The sequence below is a fragment of the Rhinolophus sinicus genome, chromosome 12 (genome assembly GCF_057876585.1).
Source record: "Rhinolophus sinicus isolate RSI-liver-muscle chromosome 12, RSI-T2T, whole genome shotgun sequence".
Lineage (NCBI taxonomy): Eukaryota > Metazoa > Chordata > Mammalia > Chiroptera > Rhinolophidae > Rhinolophus > Rhinolophus sinicus.
Genome location: NC_142512.1, coordinates 38926365 through 38943749, shown reverse-complemented (window position 1 = coordinate 38943749; position 17385 = coordinate 38926365). Strand labels below are relative to the sequence as shown.

Genomic DNA, 17385 nt, shown 5'->3' with positions numbered 1-17385 from the left:
GGGCTGGCAGAGAGATGGCTTGTGCCATGGCCAGGGAGTGGGTCAGTCCAGCAATGGCTTCATAAATGAAGCCAGCGTCCCAAAGGGTACCTGTCCTTTTTTCTCTGGTTTCTCCTCCCCCGGTGCTCCCTTCCTGGGAGGGCTGCATCTCCTGGCCTTTCTGTCTTAAGGAGAATCTTCATGCTTCCTCCTCCCTGCCATAAGCATGAGTGGAGGGGAAGCGCTAACCCCCAGGACTTACTGAGGCTCCCATGGCCGGAGAGGGAGGAGTCCTTTAGCAAAGGAACTTTATCTCCGAGGTTCCTGGCCTTTCAGTGTGTTCTGTGCAGTATCATTTGTTGTTCCCGGGACAAAGTCCCACATAGAAGGGAGGGGCTGCCCCAGCAGCCTGGGCTCCTGTCTGGCTGCTCTAGCATCACAGTGTCCTTGGAGTGGGTAGCAGGAAAACTAGGATCATTGCCCAAGTCCACCTCCCCGCTCCACTGCCTGCCCTCCCGAGTGAGGCCCATGCAGCCCTGGGAGGAAGCAGCCACCTGGGCTCAGACCTGGGGGTGGGGGTGCCCCAAGGGCTTTCATGGACCTGCAAGAGTGTAGTCAGGTGAGGGGCTAGGACACATCAACAATAATCTGGGTTCAAATCCCAGCCCTGCCACTTGCTGGCTTTGCGGCCGTGCCAAGTGACTCCTCTGAGCTTCAGCTTCCTCTGTTGTATAAAGATGATACCTCTTAACGGCTATTGAGAGAATTAGCGCAGTGCTTGGCACGTGTAAACACAGGGTACATGGTAGCCGATTGGTGTTATTACTGTTACTACCATCGCCGTCTCCTGAAATGTCCTTTGGGAATTGAGGGAGGCAGGGGCCAGAAGACAGGTGGGACTCACTGGGGCGGGGGGGGGGGGTATCTCTGACTGAGGGGTGGAGCCAGAGACCTCTTCTTGGACAAGGAGGCGGGTGAAGAGGACAGGCGGTGGCATCTCTCTGAGGGCCATGTGGGAGCATGTGGTGGGGAGCGAGGTTGAGTCCCCCTCACTGGTCCCCACAGGTGTTAGCTACTGTTGCTGAGTCCAGTGTTTCCCACCATAGCACGGCATGTGGGCAGCTGGTCCCAGCTAGATCACTCTCATATCCCTAGTACAGCCTAGCTATTGCCTGCTGGCATTTGGTTGGTACCCGCCCGTATTCTATTTCTCTGTACCAAACTCACCGGATTGCACAGCCTAGTGTGCCCCCTGCTGTACCATTCTCTGGCCCAAATCCACCTACTCACCTAGGATATATATCATACATTCCCTGAGTCCACGAGGAAGGAAGCGTTTCTTACTTCTGGCCTTATCTGCCTCCAGCTCAGCCACAATGTGGCTTATCTAAGGGCCTGAGAGGTGGGGCACTGAGCCCTACCCAGCTTTCCAGTTCCTTTCAATTCCCTTATCCTGAGACTTAGTGGCCAGGCACTGTGCAGAGATCTTCACCGAGGGGGTTCTCACAACCTCCATTTCTGGTGAGCAGCTGAGGACGGAGGAGAGGTGGGTAGCACCTGAGATGGGCCTGTGGGCCCTGAGCACTGCCTTTCCAGACATGCAGAAGAATTCCTAGGTTGGGAGTGAGTTAAGAGTTGGCCACCATGGTGGGGGCAGGTACAGAGAAGGGAGCATGGGTGAACAGGTACCTGGGCCAGCCAGAAGGGACCTAGGGGAAGGTGGCCAGAGGTAGGATGGGGAAATGGAGCCCAGGAAGCGTGTGAGGGGAGGCCTGGCCCCAGGAGAAAGCAAAGGAGCTAGGGGAAAGGCAAAGAGATCTCAAAGGAAGGAGTTCCAAATGATTGATGGAAGGAGAGAGAATAAGAAGAATTTGGAGGTAAGAGAGCCTGAAGGGTCCGATATAGTGGGGACTAAGAGCTGCTGTGACATGGAAATGGAGATGGAACAGTTTTGTCAGACTGGACTGGTGACGGGCCTATAGAGGTTCCTGCAGGGAGAGTCCCAGTAGGCCCGGTGGTAGACCAGGAGAGTATAAAGGGAGAGTGGGGGCAGAGGAGATGCCCTAGGTGGGGTTTTGGGATTCATTTTATTTTACAAAGCGTAAGGCGGCCCTTCCGAAGGTGACCAGAAACTGAGGAGAGGTTTGGAGGAGGGGGCTGGGGAGCTGTCCAGGGTGCCTGGCTCCAAGCCTCTCTTGCACTCCGTCCTTTCTCTTTTGTCTCCTTCTGAGGCCAACTGACCACCATCTTGTTGGGAAATGGTTGGTAGGGTACCCGTTTAACTGCCTTGCAGAATACAAGAAGGGAGGGGGCCCAGGAGCCAGAGCCAAAGGAAGAAGTGATCAGTTGGGGTTGGTAAGGTGAGGTGTGAGCCATGGCCCTCATCCCGTCCTGGGACCTCTGCCTCGGCACTGGGGAGGGTCTGGCTGGGGGATGGTGGGCCTGCCTTCCCATCCCGTAGGTCCCCCTGGGCAAGTGGGCAACTCTGCTGTGGGAGATCTAGAAAACAGGTCTCACTTTCCGTCTGGGGCAATTACTGCCCCATCTTTCTTGCAGAAGGGTTCCATGAGGGGCAGAGGAGAATCTACCATTTGTGGTTGTCACCCCTCCTTCATGTGTAGTGACTGCCTCACCTTCTAGAAACAGGGAAGGTGAATAATACCACGTCCTGGTTGTCCTAGATCTGTTGGATCTTCCTTGACCCCAGGCTGCCAAAGGTAGGAGATTGAAAAACTTGAACCATTATCCCCCGAACTGAAATTGGCTTCTTTTTCCCACTTGGTCCAGGCACAATGCCCAGCCTATTTGAGAAAATCACAAGAGTTGTGGTCCAAGAGATGGACACTGGAGGTGATATGATTGCTGTCAGAAGCATCGTGGAAGCTGACAGATACCATTGCTTCTGTTTGGTGAGGGAGAAGAGAAATTTGTTGGGACGCCACTACTACAGTACAGACCTCACCCTGGAGGACATACTGGAGAGAGAGGAGAGTGAAGGGCAGTTGGATAAGCTGGATTCTGGGTTTCAAGGTCAGTATGAGGTACGTAAGAGATGGGCAGCCAGGAGACTTTGCCCTGCCCACTCCACCCCACACTCAAGTCCCCTTTGCCCTCAACCAAATCAACCAGTCAACAAAGAAACTGGGATTTGTACAGATGTGTCCACATACCTCAATTTAAGACACGCACAGAAGAGCTGCAAGGAGAAGGGGATGGGGGAACGTGGAAATTTCTTTTTCTTGGAAACTATTCCTAGATAGTCTTCCCTTCGTATTTCTTCCTTTAGTAAATAATTCACTTTTAAATTAGCTGATGTCTTCTCATGTGTTTGTATGTTTATCCTGTAAATGGATAAAGAAATGGAGGCAGTTTGCTCCGTGGTTAAGAAAGCACACAGGGTGTAGAGTTAGGGGCATCTGGTTTCTAAGCCTGGCTCTGACACTTACCAGCTCAGGGACATCTGGACAAATTGCTTCATCTCTCTAAGTTTGTTTCCTTATCTGTCAAGTCAAGCAGACTGTTGCAAGAATCAAATGAGATAAATTATGGAAATCATTTATCACAGCGTCTGCAGGAAAGGAACATTCAATAAAAGTTCACCCCAATCATTCTGCTGGTGGCGGTTATCATTATTATCCCTTCCTGTTCCTGGAAGTCATGACTGAATGGGACGTGGCTGGTGAGCAGAACTCCCTCAGGGCTTGAAGGGATTTGCAGAGCTGTCTGTTCCATCTCTCTGCCTCCATGCTCAGCTATTCCTGGGGTTTCTTGGGTTTTACAAGCCCCAGGGTGAGTGTTGTTGAACACTCACTTGGAAATCTTATTTCTGTGTCTCATGCCCCATGGAGAGGAGATTTTACAGCTCAGCCATCTCAGCTATTGCCCATCTGTGTCTCACCAAGGGATGGAAAAGAATTCTAACAGTCCGACTGTACAGTCGTAGAGCACCTGCCCTGTGCCAGGCATTGCTGCTCCGTGACCAAGACCAGCACCCGGCTTACTCGGAGGTGGCGGGTGTTTCCACAGCAGAGTCTAATTCAGCAAGCAAGGAGATTTAGGAAATTTCAGATTAGCATTTTTCAAAGACTCTGAGTCAATTCTCTGAAAAGCAAATGGCCAAGAGCCAATTTACTAAAAGCTAATTCTCAAAAAAATCACTTTGCCAAATGACCAGTTCACAGAAAACAGAAAAAAAATCTAAATCAGGACTAGGATGTTTTACCTTGATCTTCATACTTCCCAGAGTCGGAGGCAAAGTGTGAGTGTGGAAAAACAAAAGGTTGACTAAGTCAGTTAACTCCCTTTAAGAGAAAGTCTATGTTTGCATAAAAAATTCAGAGGCAGAGGTGAAACCAAACTTAAAAAAAAAAAATCCATAAGAATGAAGTGAATTGGTAGTTTGAATTGATTTTGAGCAACTTGGCCGGCTCCCTTTCCAAATGGATTATTTGTTTTTTAACAATATGGTGCTGATCGTGGTGTTAAAGTGTGCGTAGGGCTTCCTTCCTTCCTTCCTTCCTTCCTTCCTTCCTTCCTTCCGTCCTTCCTTCCTTCCTTCCTTCCTGCCTGCCTGCCTTCCTTCCTGCCTTCCTTCCTTCTTTCTTTCTTTTTACTGTCTAAAGTCCATACTTTATTGAGACTATCTTAGTTTTTATGTAAGGTCCCTTTTCTGTCCCAGGATTCCATCCAGGACACCATGTTACCTTTAGTCGTCATATCTCCTTAGGCTCCTCATGGCGGTGACGACTTCTCAGACTTTCCTTGTTTTTGATGACCTTGACAGGCTTAAGGAACACCGGTCAGGCATGTTGTAGGCTGCCTCTCCATTGGAATTGGTCTGAGGTCTTTTTCTTAGGGTTAGATTGAGGGAGTAATGGGTTTGGGGTAGGAAGACTGTCGAGGCCAAGCGCCTTGCTCATGACATCCGATCAGCAGTACCTACGATCAACATGACTTTCACTGTTGATGTTTATCTTGGTCACCTGGCTGAGGTCGTGTTCATCAAGCTTCTCCATTGTGAAGTTAGTCTTTATACCCCTTCTCCATGCGGTACTCTGTGTGCATAAGGTTTGAGTTTTTCTTGTCTCTCTGATAAAGTACACACAAACTTTGACATTGCTCAATAAATGAATGGGCCCGGAGACTTCAGTGTCACACATGCAGGCCTGATTTCAGGCACTAGTTCCAGTTCTGTCATCTCTCAATCAGTTACAAAATGCACTTTTTCTCTGGAAATTAGAGACTATTGTGACTTTTGCCTTTCTCTTTCCAGGTCGAAAGGCTGAGTTCCAAGTTGTGGACGTGGTAGACTCAAAGGGCATGTTGACAGTGACATTGCCCAAAGAAATAACAATTCCAAGGGCCTTCCATGGTTCCCAGGAGCAGAGAATCCAGATATTGGAGACCCGGGTATCCCAGCAATATCTGAATTCCCTTGAGAACAGGTGAGGCTGGAGGTAGGCAGCAGTGGGGGGGAGGGGGGTGAGAAGGAGAAACCCATTGTGGGTCAAGGGCACTGAGGTGGGCACACCTGGCTGCTTCAGCCTCTCACTCCCACTCCCGGCACTCCCTCAACCCACATCTGCACTCAGGCATGCTGCCTTCTCCTCCACCTCAGGAAACCTTCTCACTCTTCCAGGATCAGCCTCTAGGAAACCTTCTGACACCCTCAATTCACTCACATTCCTGCTGCCCTCCAGGGTGACTGATTTCTCTGATGTGGACCAAAACCTATGGGTTTCAAGAGGCCGCTCTCCTCTGTTCTCCTACACCGACTTGCTCAAATCTGTATTTTAATGCTTGTCTTGCTCTGCCTTGTGGCAAGCCAGAGGTTTCCATAGCCCCCTCCCTCACTGGACTGGGAACAATTCATGACCAGGGACGGACTTGACTAACCTCTGTGTTTAGCCCCAGCATATAGTAGGTGCTCAGTAAGACAGCTGCAGTGAAGCACAGTGAAATCTAAGCACCCCTACAGAACATTTCCTGCACAGAAAGTATCACCACCCTACCCCACCTGGGTGGCACCAATCAAGCACCACAGAGGTTCTGATTGCTGAGGGCATGATGCTTCCAGGGGACTTAAAGGGACGTCACCAGCCTTCCCCTTCAGCAATTGTTTTGTTGTTGCTCTTTTCTTCTGTAGCTGGTTCTCTTGGGCTAGACCTCTTTGAATGAGGTAGATGCCTTTTGTTTGTCCTTTTCATTAAAAACTGAAAGCTTACAGTGAAATTTTACTGGTCCTTTGAACCTTCCTATAGTATTGCTGGGAAAGGGCCTTTGGAGTTTTTCGAAGGGAGCTCAATTTTTTTCTGGAATGCCTGTTGTTTCTATGGTGAGGCTATGTGATATGTGTAAATAGAGTTAGGGGGAGGGTACTGGATGGGGTAGAGGAAAGTCAGCAGGAGCAAGGATGTAGGTCTTTCTTGAGGGTTTTTTGGTTGCAAATACCAGAAGCTCCATCAGGCTATTTTTAGTCACAAAACGAATTTCCTTATGAAATCAGAGATGCCTCCTGGAGCCCGCAGGTGGACAATGCAGCTAGGCCCCAGGAACCAGTGCAAGGAGCTGGAGCCCCTTCTCAGAGAAGGGGGTGTGGTGCACTGGGCAGATGCCTATCTCAGTGCCACGGGGAGGTCACACGCTTTAGACTCACACAGGCCGGGGTTTGAATCCCAGCCCTATACTTACTAACTGTGTGACCTTGGACCATTCACAACCTATCTCCAAGCCTCAATTTCCTCATGTGAAAAATGGGCACCTACATCACGAGGTTGTGGTGAGGGGGAAATGAAATGGCATGTGAAGATCTGGCAGTGCTGGTACATGGAGGTCTTCCATAAATGCTAGTGAGCTCCCTTTACACTTTGCACCCTCATGCCCCCACAGTGGGTAAAGTGTACTGTGAATGGGGGTGCTGTGTGCCTTGGTGTTCCAGCCTCAGAAGCACTTAATCTCAAATAGGAACTAGCTGATGGAGAGGAAGAAATGTCACTGAGAGGCGGGGCCCCCAAGACCCTGAACTTTCATCCCCACCCCTACTCCCTTTAGGAGGCTGAAGAGAAAACTGCCCTCTTCGTTCCGATCAATCCAGACAATGAGAGAAGACCTGTATCTGGTGACAGAAACTGTGGAGACAGCAAGGCAGGAAACCCTAAAAAGTGAACAGAAATACGCATTTTGGAGCCATCTGGATTTTTACAGTCTCAAATATGAACACAAGGTTAGGATACTGGGAGGCAGCAGGGGATCCAGCCTGGGCCCACCCACTGTGGGTGGGGGCAATGCCAGCCCAGACTCCAGGCTCTTCAGTTCTCCTCCAGGCCTCCCTGAGCAGTCTTGCTGACTCCTTGGCCTTCTCATATCTTCTCTTGCCCAAGAATGTGTGTGTGGCATTGCGAAGTTCCTCCCCTGGTACTCTATGGTGATGCCTTGTTTTCATCTGCTTCTTAGCGCTTCCCACAGTTTATAATTATGTGGGGTTTTCTGCTTATTCATTGTCTGCCTCCCCTTTCAAGAGGCAGGAGGCCGTGCCTGGAACAAAACCGGTCCCAGTAAACATTTGCTGAAACAACTTGAGTTTTGAGGTCAGATGTGGGTTCAAATTTCCGCTTTGCTACTGTTTTTAGCTGTGAAACTGGCTCACCTACTGACCCTCTCTGAGCCTCAATTCTGCCAAATGTAAAATGGGGATAAAATGTCTAGCTCTCAGGATTGTTTGGGAGATCAGGCAAGGTAACTATGTAAAGTACCTAGGGATCAATCAACGTGGGCTCCTTTCTCCTAGCACCACAGGGCAGTGACCATCCCCACCAAGCAGGTCCTGGGCTATGGAATAAAGCAGCTCGTCTTCCCCAACATGGAGAGGATGAGTAAGTAAGGCTTGGTGGGGGTGGGTGCGGTGGGTGCGGGGTGACACTTGAACATATGAGTGGAGTCAGGCTCTGTGTCAGCCTGGAGGGGCCCTGCTGAGTTTGAAGGTGGGGGAAAGTTCCAAGGAAGAGGGAGGGCTCAGGACTGGGAAGGACGGAAGCTCCTTGCTCAGCTCGCTGACCCAGGATCTGCTCCATCTTGACGCTGATCCTTCCCTAGAGGCATTAACTCCTATCTCTCTTCCAGTATTTGTTTATTTGTTTGTGTGGGGGCCGGGGGGGCAGGATGTGAGGATTGGGGAGAGAGTAGAACAAGGAACTTACACTGAGAAAACGTGTCTTTTCTGCTAACTGGTCTCTCTCTCTCTCTCTCTCTCTCTCTCTCTCTCTCTCTCTCTCCTCCCCCCTCTTTTTTTTTTTGCATTGGTTTAGAGATTTGTTTCTCTGGCAAAACAAAATCCTTTCCAGAAGGTGAGTGAGCTTTTGGGCCTCCTGTTCATCATTCCAGAATGGGCAAGAATACTATTTTTAAAAAGAGGATAACAGATAACAAATGGCCTGGAATTATAGTTATTAAGGCTAAGAATGTAATAGGATGCACAGAGTGGGACCTGTGGTAACGGCAGGAGAAGAATCTGCCTGTTGGAGAAGCAAGTTGGATTGCATGTTGGCCTAGAGTTTCCGACAACTTTGACTTGCTTTGTGTGGGTCAGTGTGCTGGATCCTGGGGTTACAGCCCTTATGGGAGGCTTAGGAAGCACCTGGCCAGTTCTCATACGATAGCACTGGCTGTAAAAGGAGCTCTGGATTGGCGGTCAGATGGTCTTAGGGTCTAGTTGTGGCTGTCCCACTCCTTAGCCTCCTGAGCCATGGTTATCCTGACTTCAAAATGAACGGGTTAGACTAGAAGATCCTTGTGATTCTGAATGTGGTTTCCTCTGGAACTTAGAGTCTTTCCCTGGATCCCAGAAGAATTGTACTAAGAGGTCTTGGGAAGAGAGAGAGGTCTAGATGAGGTTGAAAATTCAAGCAACTCCTGGAAGTTGTAGAAGTTTCAGGTGCAGTGCTGGCAAAGTCTTGCTAACACAAAGGACTGAATCTCTGTCATTCTTAAGTGCCTTAACAGAGGAGTCAGGAGACAGATTCCGGTCCTTGCTCTGACTCCTGTTTGCTGAGTGACTGAGGGCATATTGTACCCTCTCTGGGCTTCTGTTTCTTTCTCAATCATGTAGGTATAATCCTATGGCTGACTATCTCTGAGGATATGGGAATGAGTCTGCAAATACAGTGCTTTGTCACTTACCCATGATGAGGAGGACACAGGCTCCCTGACATGGGCAGAGAGGGCACAGAATCCAAAAATGAAAATGTCCATCATTGGGAAGAGAATGTCCACAGGGGGCTGGAGGCGACCTAAAGACTCTCTGAGATTATCCTTCCTTTCTTTGCAGAGAAAGATGGTCTTTCATGTCATCCAGGTAAGAATGGGGGCCATTTGTGTCCAGGGTTGCGGCACCCACTCACCCTTGAGCCCTCTGGCTTCAAAGACTGCAGTTCAGGTGGGGTGGCTGAGTATGCGTGTGGGGACGGTGGGAGGAGAAGGGCAAGACAGGCCCACAGCAGGTTTCAGCTTTAGTCTGGAGGTTGCATCTGTCTCCTCCAAACACAGTGGTTCTTGTTGGTTGTATATAGATGTCACCTGGGAGAACTTTAAAACTAGTGATGCCTGAGTCCCACCTCCAGAAATTCTAATTGACCTGGGTGGGTGGTGGCCTGGGCATCAGGATTTTTAATCACTCCCCAGGTGATTCTCATGCATGGTCAAGGCTGAGAAGCACAGCTGTAACTTCCTCTAAATCCTCACTACTCTGAGTGGGGTCTAAAGACTGCGCTTTGAATGGCAAGGACTAAATACGTTTTGATTTCCTGGAGGTGGAGAAGAATTGGAGTTGGAACTAGACTGGGGGGATCTAGGAGATGGAAGCAGGGTCAGCGGGAAGCAATGATGGTGGGAGTCTGGGAGGAAGGATGCTTCATTTTAACAGGAAAAGATTAGAAGATGGGAAGATACAGAGGTGGTCTCCGGAAGCAAAACAGACCAAGAGTGGGGGCCGGGGGTAATGGAGCTTGTTGGGCTGGGTAGGTTGGATTCTTAACTGCTGTCTTGCTGTCTGTACAGGGGAGTCTTTGAGTATGGAGGACGTCAGAAACATGAAGGAAAAGGTGCAGGACACGGTGAGGGGCCTCCAGGATCTGACTGAGGAGGAGCGAAAAGACGTGCTAAGCTGCCTCACTAAGTGCCTCCTCATCGAGGATGAGGAGCTGCAGGATCTAGAGCAAAGAGTAAGAGGCCCGAGAAAGAACTGGGGCGGAGAGAGGGAGGAGCCAATGGGGAGGGCAGTTGACACACTGCCAGCAATCTGCTCTAGTGGGACTAGGGCTCAGCTCCCCCCTGTCCTGGCCCTAGGTGTCTGAGGTCCTGCTCGCCAGTGAGCCACAGATGGAGGGCACAGCAGGTGCTCTCATACGGAGCCTGTTTAATGCTGCCGGGATCTTGGTAGAGGCACGCACAGAAGCCATTCTGGGTTTCCTGGATGCCTTGATGGGTGAGGAGGTGTCTGGTGTGGAGGAAATGTTGCGCAGAGGGGCCTGTGGGGAACCAGATCGCGGGAGGAAGGAGGTACACACCGTCTTTACCTGTTGCGAGGGATAAACCATCACATTTCAGAAACGAGCCGTCTTCCCCAGGCCAGGGCTTGAGACGGCCTCCTCTTCCCCCTCTGTCGAGTCTCTGACCGCCTGCAGGTTAAGAGGAAGCAGGAGCCACAGCAGGCGCCCATTTGGAATAAGTCCCTTCTCGGTTGTCTGGAACCTCCTCTGATGCTTGTCTTGGGTCTGATCAGACCCTGAACTGCTGTCCCACTATGTGCCTCTTCTCTTTGCCAACTACCCTATTTTTATTTTTACCCCCCAGAGCTGTCTGAGGAGAAAGAGCTTGTGGCTGAGGCCCTAGAGAAGGGGACCCTGGCCCTGTTGAAGGAGCAGGTAAGACAGCCTGGGCTGAGGGCCAGGCTCACCATAGAAGTGAATGCCCAGGCTCTCAAGGGGCCCAGAAGCCCCAGGGTACTGTCCCTTCCTAGTTCACAGTTCTCTGTCAGCTCACATCCATCCAGCTGGTTTGTGGCAAGTTCCTGCACACTTTGTAGGCTCTGTTGCTTACCTATGGGCAAATGAGGGGCGTGGAAAACTGCTAGTGCCAGCACTGATTGGTTAGCAGTACCTGTAGCTATGTTGAGAGAGTATCAGGCTCTCCAGGCCCCATGGGAAAGAGCGCCATGATGGGTTACTGTATCCGCCATGAGCTCAGGATTAAGGAGTGTGGCCACGCATAGCTATTTCTGGTATATGTCCTTGTTCCTAGCTTTTACAATCTGGTGGGTTGCCTTCTAGGTGGAGTCTACCCTAGAGCAGCACTGGGGTGAGCAGCCCCGTGATGTGGGCTGTGAACCCGAGGCACAGATTCTCCGTGCTCTCTATGTTTCTGCCTCCATCCTGCTGCAGCTGAGTGAGACGCCTGCCTCTGTGTCTTCCTAACTATTGGTTCGTTCTTTAACCATTCTCCCCACAAACCTCTGGGTGCCCCCCTCCCCCATCCATCCTCACCCCACTCCCCTTCCCCCGTCACCAGAATGATGTCTTTAAAACAAGCAGCTGGCTATTCTTTGCTACATCCCATTCCCTGCCTGATAATGTACAGAAACCAGCCTGGATGGTATGCGTAGACTTCTGATTAAAAGTGGCAGATTGAGCATATTAATTTCCTCTCCCTTTTGAAACCTCACTAAATGACAGTAGAGCAATAGAAAAGACAGAAACCCACAAGAATAAAGACAGTAAGGCAGCAGGGAAGAGATTTCCACACATCTTTGGCAGCTAGGAAGTAATTAAAGGAGTCTGAGACGGGAGTTGTAGGACTTAGGGGTGTAGGAGGCCACTGCTTTGTCATCCTAAGCCTTTTAGTGCTATTTTTAAGACAATGTAACTAAAAGTAAAATAAATATATGCTTGTTATAAAGCATTTCAAATATTTCTCAAAATCGAAGGTAAGGGGACTTCCCTTTCTCCCTCTAATATACAACTATTGTTAATATTTTGGGGTATTTTAACATTTTTCTGGTACAACAATTTTTTAAATGGTCATTTAAACACGAAGCTAGGATGATATATCATACATTTGTTTTGTATCTTTGGTACTATAGTTATTGTTTCTTTGAAATTTGTAAAAATACTATATGCAACAGGAATTCTCATGAGTGCTGTTGGGAGTGCATATTGGTCCCCCGCTTTGGAAGGTTGTTTGACAGAATCTACCAAAGCTAAACATATGCCGATGACCCAGCAACTCCACTTCCCAGGCATATACCCAGGAGCAATGAGTGCACATATTCACCAAAACACATGCATATACAAAAACGTTCACAGAGGAACCCCCCGCCGAAAACTCTCCAAATGTCCAGTAACATTACACCACATATATTGTGGTGTATTTATATGATAAAAGAGAACAAATTACTGCTACACCTAACACCATGGATGAGTCTCAGACATAATGCTGAGCAAATGAAAGAACATAGTTATATGTTTGGGTCCTCTAAGAAGAAGTGCCAAAATGGAATGAGATGTGCAAAAGACATATTAGGGGGAAAGCCTATGAAGAACAAAGGGACAGGGAGCAGAAAGAGGCGTGGCAAGCCTTCAGATCACACGGCAGGTCTCAAACCTGTGAAAGGAAAGGAGGAGGGAAGGATCCAGTAGGAAGTCTCAGATGGCGGCACGGTTCTGAGAGTCTCAGCCAAGACCGTCCACTGGAGGAGCCCCAACAGGCAGGAATGGCTGGACTCCAGGATGCCCTCCATGCTCAGCGTTTGGCTGGTTGCAGCCCGGGGAAGCTTGACTTCAAGAGGCAGAGCTGCAGGTTCTCAGTCGACTATGCTTCCTGCAACAGCTTATCCTCGACAAAATCTGAATGGTACCCTCCATGACCGTACGCAGTACTGTCTGATCCCATTTATGCGAGGCTCAGGAACAGGCAAAACGAAGCCATGGTGATAGACATCAAAACCGCAGTTATCTTAGTGGGGACAGTGCTGAGTGGGAAGGGGCATGAGGCATTCTTCTGGGCCGTAAATACGTGAAGATCCACTGAGCTAACATTTAAGGTCCGTATACTTTACCATAAATACATTACACATCAATAAAGAAGTTTTTAGAAAAAGTGTATCATGTATAGTTCCGCATGAAAAACAAGCAAAACTAAATGATGGCGATTGAAGTCAGAATAGTGGGGGCAGTGTTCCCTCCAAAGGGGTTTGAGGGAATCTTCTGCAGCACAGGAAATGTTGTATATCTTGATCTGGATATTGGTTATGTGGATGTTTACATGGGTAAGAGTGTATTAAGCTATACACTTAAGATCTGGGCACTTTAAGGTGTTTTTTATAACCTTGATAAAAATTTTGATTTAAAAACAATATATGCACATGAAAACATATTTGAACAGTGCAGAAGAACGTAAAAATATTAAGTAAAACTTTCCTCTCAAACCCCTTCATCCTATAGCCTGGTCCCACTTTCTTGAGACAGTCATATTAACACTGTTTTCATTTTTCTATTGTTACTATTACAACTAGAAATTATATCTTATATTTGTTCTTGATGTCTTAATTTTAGATAGTATTTATTGAATCCCCAGTATTAAGGATGAATATTGGGGAAAAACATACAACAAAAAGTTCAGAGTAGGAAGAGTGTTATTAAAAAAGTGCAGGGTACTACGAGAGTGTTTAATAAAAGATGACAGGGTCATCTTCTCTGACCTCTGACATTGACCCCTTCCCTCTTCCTTAAACTCTGATTCCAGCCACACCAAACTATTGGTCTTTTATTTGAATATGCCATATACTTTTACAATGACATACGTTTTAAAAATACAAGTTGCACTCTCCCACTTTAAGCTATGGCTCAAATATCCATTCCTCAGTAATCATCCCAGTTTTCCACAGAATTTGGTGACTTCCTCCTCTGTGTGGCCTATAACATGTTGAATACATTTCTGTTATGGCAGTCATATTGTACTGACGTAATGAACACATTTGTTCCACTAATGTGAACGTTTCTGGAGAACAGGGTCCAAGGGTTACTTTTCTTTGCTAGGGCTCAGTAAACAATTGCTTGCTTCAAAAGTGCCTTTTAAGTTGGGAGAGGTTTGGGAGACATTCCGAATTTCACTAGGCTAGCCTGATGTCAGAACTACCAGTGTCACTAAGAATTTTTTTTTCTGTCCTCTCAGGCTCAGCAAGAGACTACTTATCTAAGCGGGTTTAAAGTGACCCAGAAACTTGAGGCTCATATTCAATCTGCTGATTTCTCTCTCTTCTCATTGCACATTGTGATTCCAGAGTTATTAATTCCATATACAGTAATTGCATATGTCTGTAAGGAATTTCCTATTCTAGCAGTCGAAAGTGCTGGTAAAGGTGACTTTGAAATGGGGACAATTGGGATAGTCCTTATTTGAGGTTGGAGGGATGTTGGAGATTCCACTAACTCTAATTTTTCAGAACCCTTAGCTCAAGCAATAAACCCCAATTTTCTATATCTCCTCAGGCTGAGTTAGAGACCCCAAAATATGCTTTTCTGGGAAGGAAACTGTTTTGGAAAATGGTTAAGACACCTTGAGATAGGTAAGATCCTATGGAGTTGGATATCAACAGGTCTTGGAGAAGGGGGAAACTACTTTGCAAGAAACAAATTGAGGGATTTATTGATTTTGCTCCTAAGGTGGAGGAAAGGGACATTGGAAGGAGAGAAAATGGAGGAGGAGAGAGGTACAAGCAAAGTGGAGAGAGGCTAGGACTAGGTGAGGTACTAAAAACTTCTAGATATGAGATAGTTGAAAGACATACGAGAAGGGTGATGCCAAACTTATTTCTGGTAACAATAAGCTAGGTTATTTGCTCCAGCTCTCCCATGGAAAAAAATTTTTAAATGCTGGATAAGATAATCTTAAAACATTCATAAAAAGCATCTAACTTCTGACAAGATAAAGGAACTCAAGCCAAAGTATAAATGAAAAGGAGACCCAGGAAGATAAGTCCCAGAACACTAGTATAATTTTACTCCAGGTGAAGGGGATTGAGATTTGCAAACTCAGGCAAGCTGGGGGCTTCAATTTGGCCAGGCTTGTGGATTGATGAGTCCAGAAGTCAAGGCCAAGGACCCAGGCAAGGTCTAATAATTTCAAAGGGCTACATCGTTAAGGTAAGGGTGAATCAGCTCTTGCCTTACCTGCAGGCAACTGTGGAGAAGACTTGGTATTGAGTGAAGAAGAGGTTTACAAAAAGGAAAGGAGAAAGGGTCTGAAATACTGTGTGTGGGGACAGCCCCAGAGAGCAGTTTCCAGGCTCTCGGCCTCACATAGAAAGGTGCTGGCTCAGGTAGTAGATGGCCATCAGCTGTGACTAGTTGGCCATCGGCTATTATTGGTTAGCCATTAGCCACTGATATAACTGCCATGGCTAAGCTAGCAAAGTGTGTGGCGTGGTGGTGTGGCGTGCTGGCATGGTGTGGTGTGGCGGAGTGTGGATTACGGATTGCAGAGAGGCAGATTGCAGCTAGCAAGTGAGGTTGGTTGGCAGAGACAAGTGGACGGCGGGTTGCAGATCGTGTGGTTCCTGCCTCCTGTGTCTCCCACCCAGCCGCCAGCAAGAATATAGTGGTGTGACTCCCCTATCTATGGCTCCATGGGTGTTCCTTTTTGGCCTCACCATATCCTGCGTTCTTGTGCGGGGAGCGGGACTAGAGACCCCACATAACATCCCGCATGACCCTGTGGCCATAGGCTAGTCTTTTCACCAAACAGCCTGGATTTGCATCACCTGGGTGTTTCAGAGTTTCTCAAATTGCAAACTTAGTTTGTGAGGGAACACTATTGGTTATGTCCCCAGGTGCCTATCAGAACCAAACACAAATCTTTTCTGGAGAAAGTTATTTTCATTTCCACAAATAATTTTTCAAGGACAAGAAGTGTTTCCCAATAAAAAATAACGAAGCCTACAAGGAAATGGCACCATAAGCAAGAATAAGCAGAAACAACAAACAGCTCAGATAGATTCTCATACATAAAAGGACACTTGATATACAGGAGAAGTATCATTGCAGATTAGTGGGGAAAGGCTAGACATTTCAATAAATGGTCCAGGAAAATTGGATAACCACATGGATAGAAAATGAAATTTGATCCCTACCACACAGCATATATAAAAATTCCAGGTAGATTTTAGGTCTAAATGTGAAAGGTGAAACTTATAATTACATTAACATTAAAAACTTTTGTTCATCAAAAGATATCATAAAGAAGTGAAAAGACAAACCATAGTGTGGGAGAAGATATTTAAAGCATATAACGCATATATAATTTACAAAGGAATAATACAGGGAGCTGGTACAAAAAAATTAAAATAAATTAAAACAATAGAGAAAGAGACAAAAGTCTTCCACCAAATTTTTTGGAAAGAAAAATTGCTGACAAACGGGAAATGATCATTAACCTCATTAGTAATCAGAGAAATAAAATTAAAACCACGATGAGATACTAAGACTCACCATATTGGCAAAAATTTAAGAATTACATTATCAAGTACCTGAAACAATGAGAGCTTTCATACACTACCGTTGGGAAGATAAATTAGTACAACCACTTTGAACAACAGTTTGGCATGACAAATGGAACATTTATCTACTCTATGACCCAGAAGTTTGACTGTTAGTATAAACTCTAGAGAAACTTGTACACATTTATAAGACTTTTCGTTAGTAGGATGTTTTAACAGTCAAAAACTGCAAACAACTTGAATGTTCCCCAGCAATAGATTGGATAAACTAACTGTGGTATATTCATATAATGGAATACTATACAGCAAGGGATATAGATGAACTAATGCTCCATGAGCTTAATCTTTAGAAACAATCACGGCATAAAAGAATATACTGTTCAATATGATTCTCTCCACATAATGTTCAAAAATGGAGAAACTACATTGTTTAGGGATGCACACTTTTGGGGGTAAAACTCCAAGAAAAGGAAGGAAATAATTATTATGAATCATCCTCTTTGGAAGAGGGATGCTATGATCAGGTACTGAGAAGAGTAAATAAAAGTAAATAAATATTAAATAAAAGTAATAGTAAATAAAAGCTTATTGATTGTATGTATACAAATTACAGCGAAAGCTATGGATTCCTAGGAGTGTAGAATCACGTCCCTATCTATCATAGGGCATGCAAGCTAATGCAGAGTTTTAACATTGTTGGTCTTTTATGATTTACACAATTCTTTTATACAAATTATATTACATAAAGTTACATTTTAAGAGAGGTTGAAACTGGTACTAGTTTCCCCACAGTAGGGATGAGAAAAAGGTCTTTGCCAAAGATATACTAGAAAATGATGGAGCCAAGACTAGCATCAGAAAGC

At 46.7% G+C, this 17385-nt stretch overlaps 1 protein-coding gene across 3 annotated transcripts; it reads left to right on the top strand.

Annotated features, from left to right (window-relative positions):
- Positions 1 to 980: 980 nt before the first annotated feature.
- On the top strand, positions 981 to 11663 carry GSDMB (gasdermin B). Of its 3 annotated transcripts, none has more exons than XM_019747523.3 (10): positions 981 to 3009; positions 5252 to 5423; positions 7030 to 7201; positions 7766 to 7850; positions 8283 to 8321; positions 9302 to 9409; positions 10030 to 10193; positions 10318 to 10456; positions 10825 to 10895; positions 11301 to 11663. In XM_019747523.3, the coding sequence occupies exons 1-10, from the start codon at positions 2772 to 2774 to the stop codon at positions 11442 to 11444; spliced, it is 1332 nt and encodes a 443-aa protein (XP_019603082.3). In that variant the 5' UTR covers positions 981 to 2771; the 3' UTR covers positions 11445 to 11663. The 3 variants fall into 3 exon arrangements, with proteins under 3 accessions (XP_019603082.3, XP_019603083.3, XP_019603084.3); XM_019747524.3 differs by having other exon boundaries at positions 986 to 3009; positions 9302 to 9328; XM_019747525.3 differs by having other exon boundaries at positions 2887 to 3020.
- The last annotated feature ends 5722 nt before the right edge of the window (positions 11664 to 17385 follow it).

Excerpts from the sequence above, each read along its gene's own strand:
- GSDMB (XM_019747523.3), top strand. The coding sequence starts at position 2,772 with ATGCCCAGCCTATTTGAGAAAATCACAAGAGTTGTGGTCCAAGAGATG. Across the intron at positions 5,424-7,029 it reads CTGAATTCCCTTGAGAACAG|GAGGCTGAAGAGAAAACTGC; the intron begins GTGAGGCTGGAG and ends TACTCCCTTTAG. Across the intron at positions 8,322-9,301 it reads AACAAAATCCTTTCCAGAAG|AGAAAGATGGTCTTTCATGT; the intron begins GTGAGTGAGCTT and ends CTTTCTTTGCAG.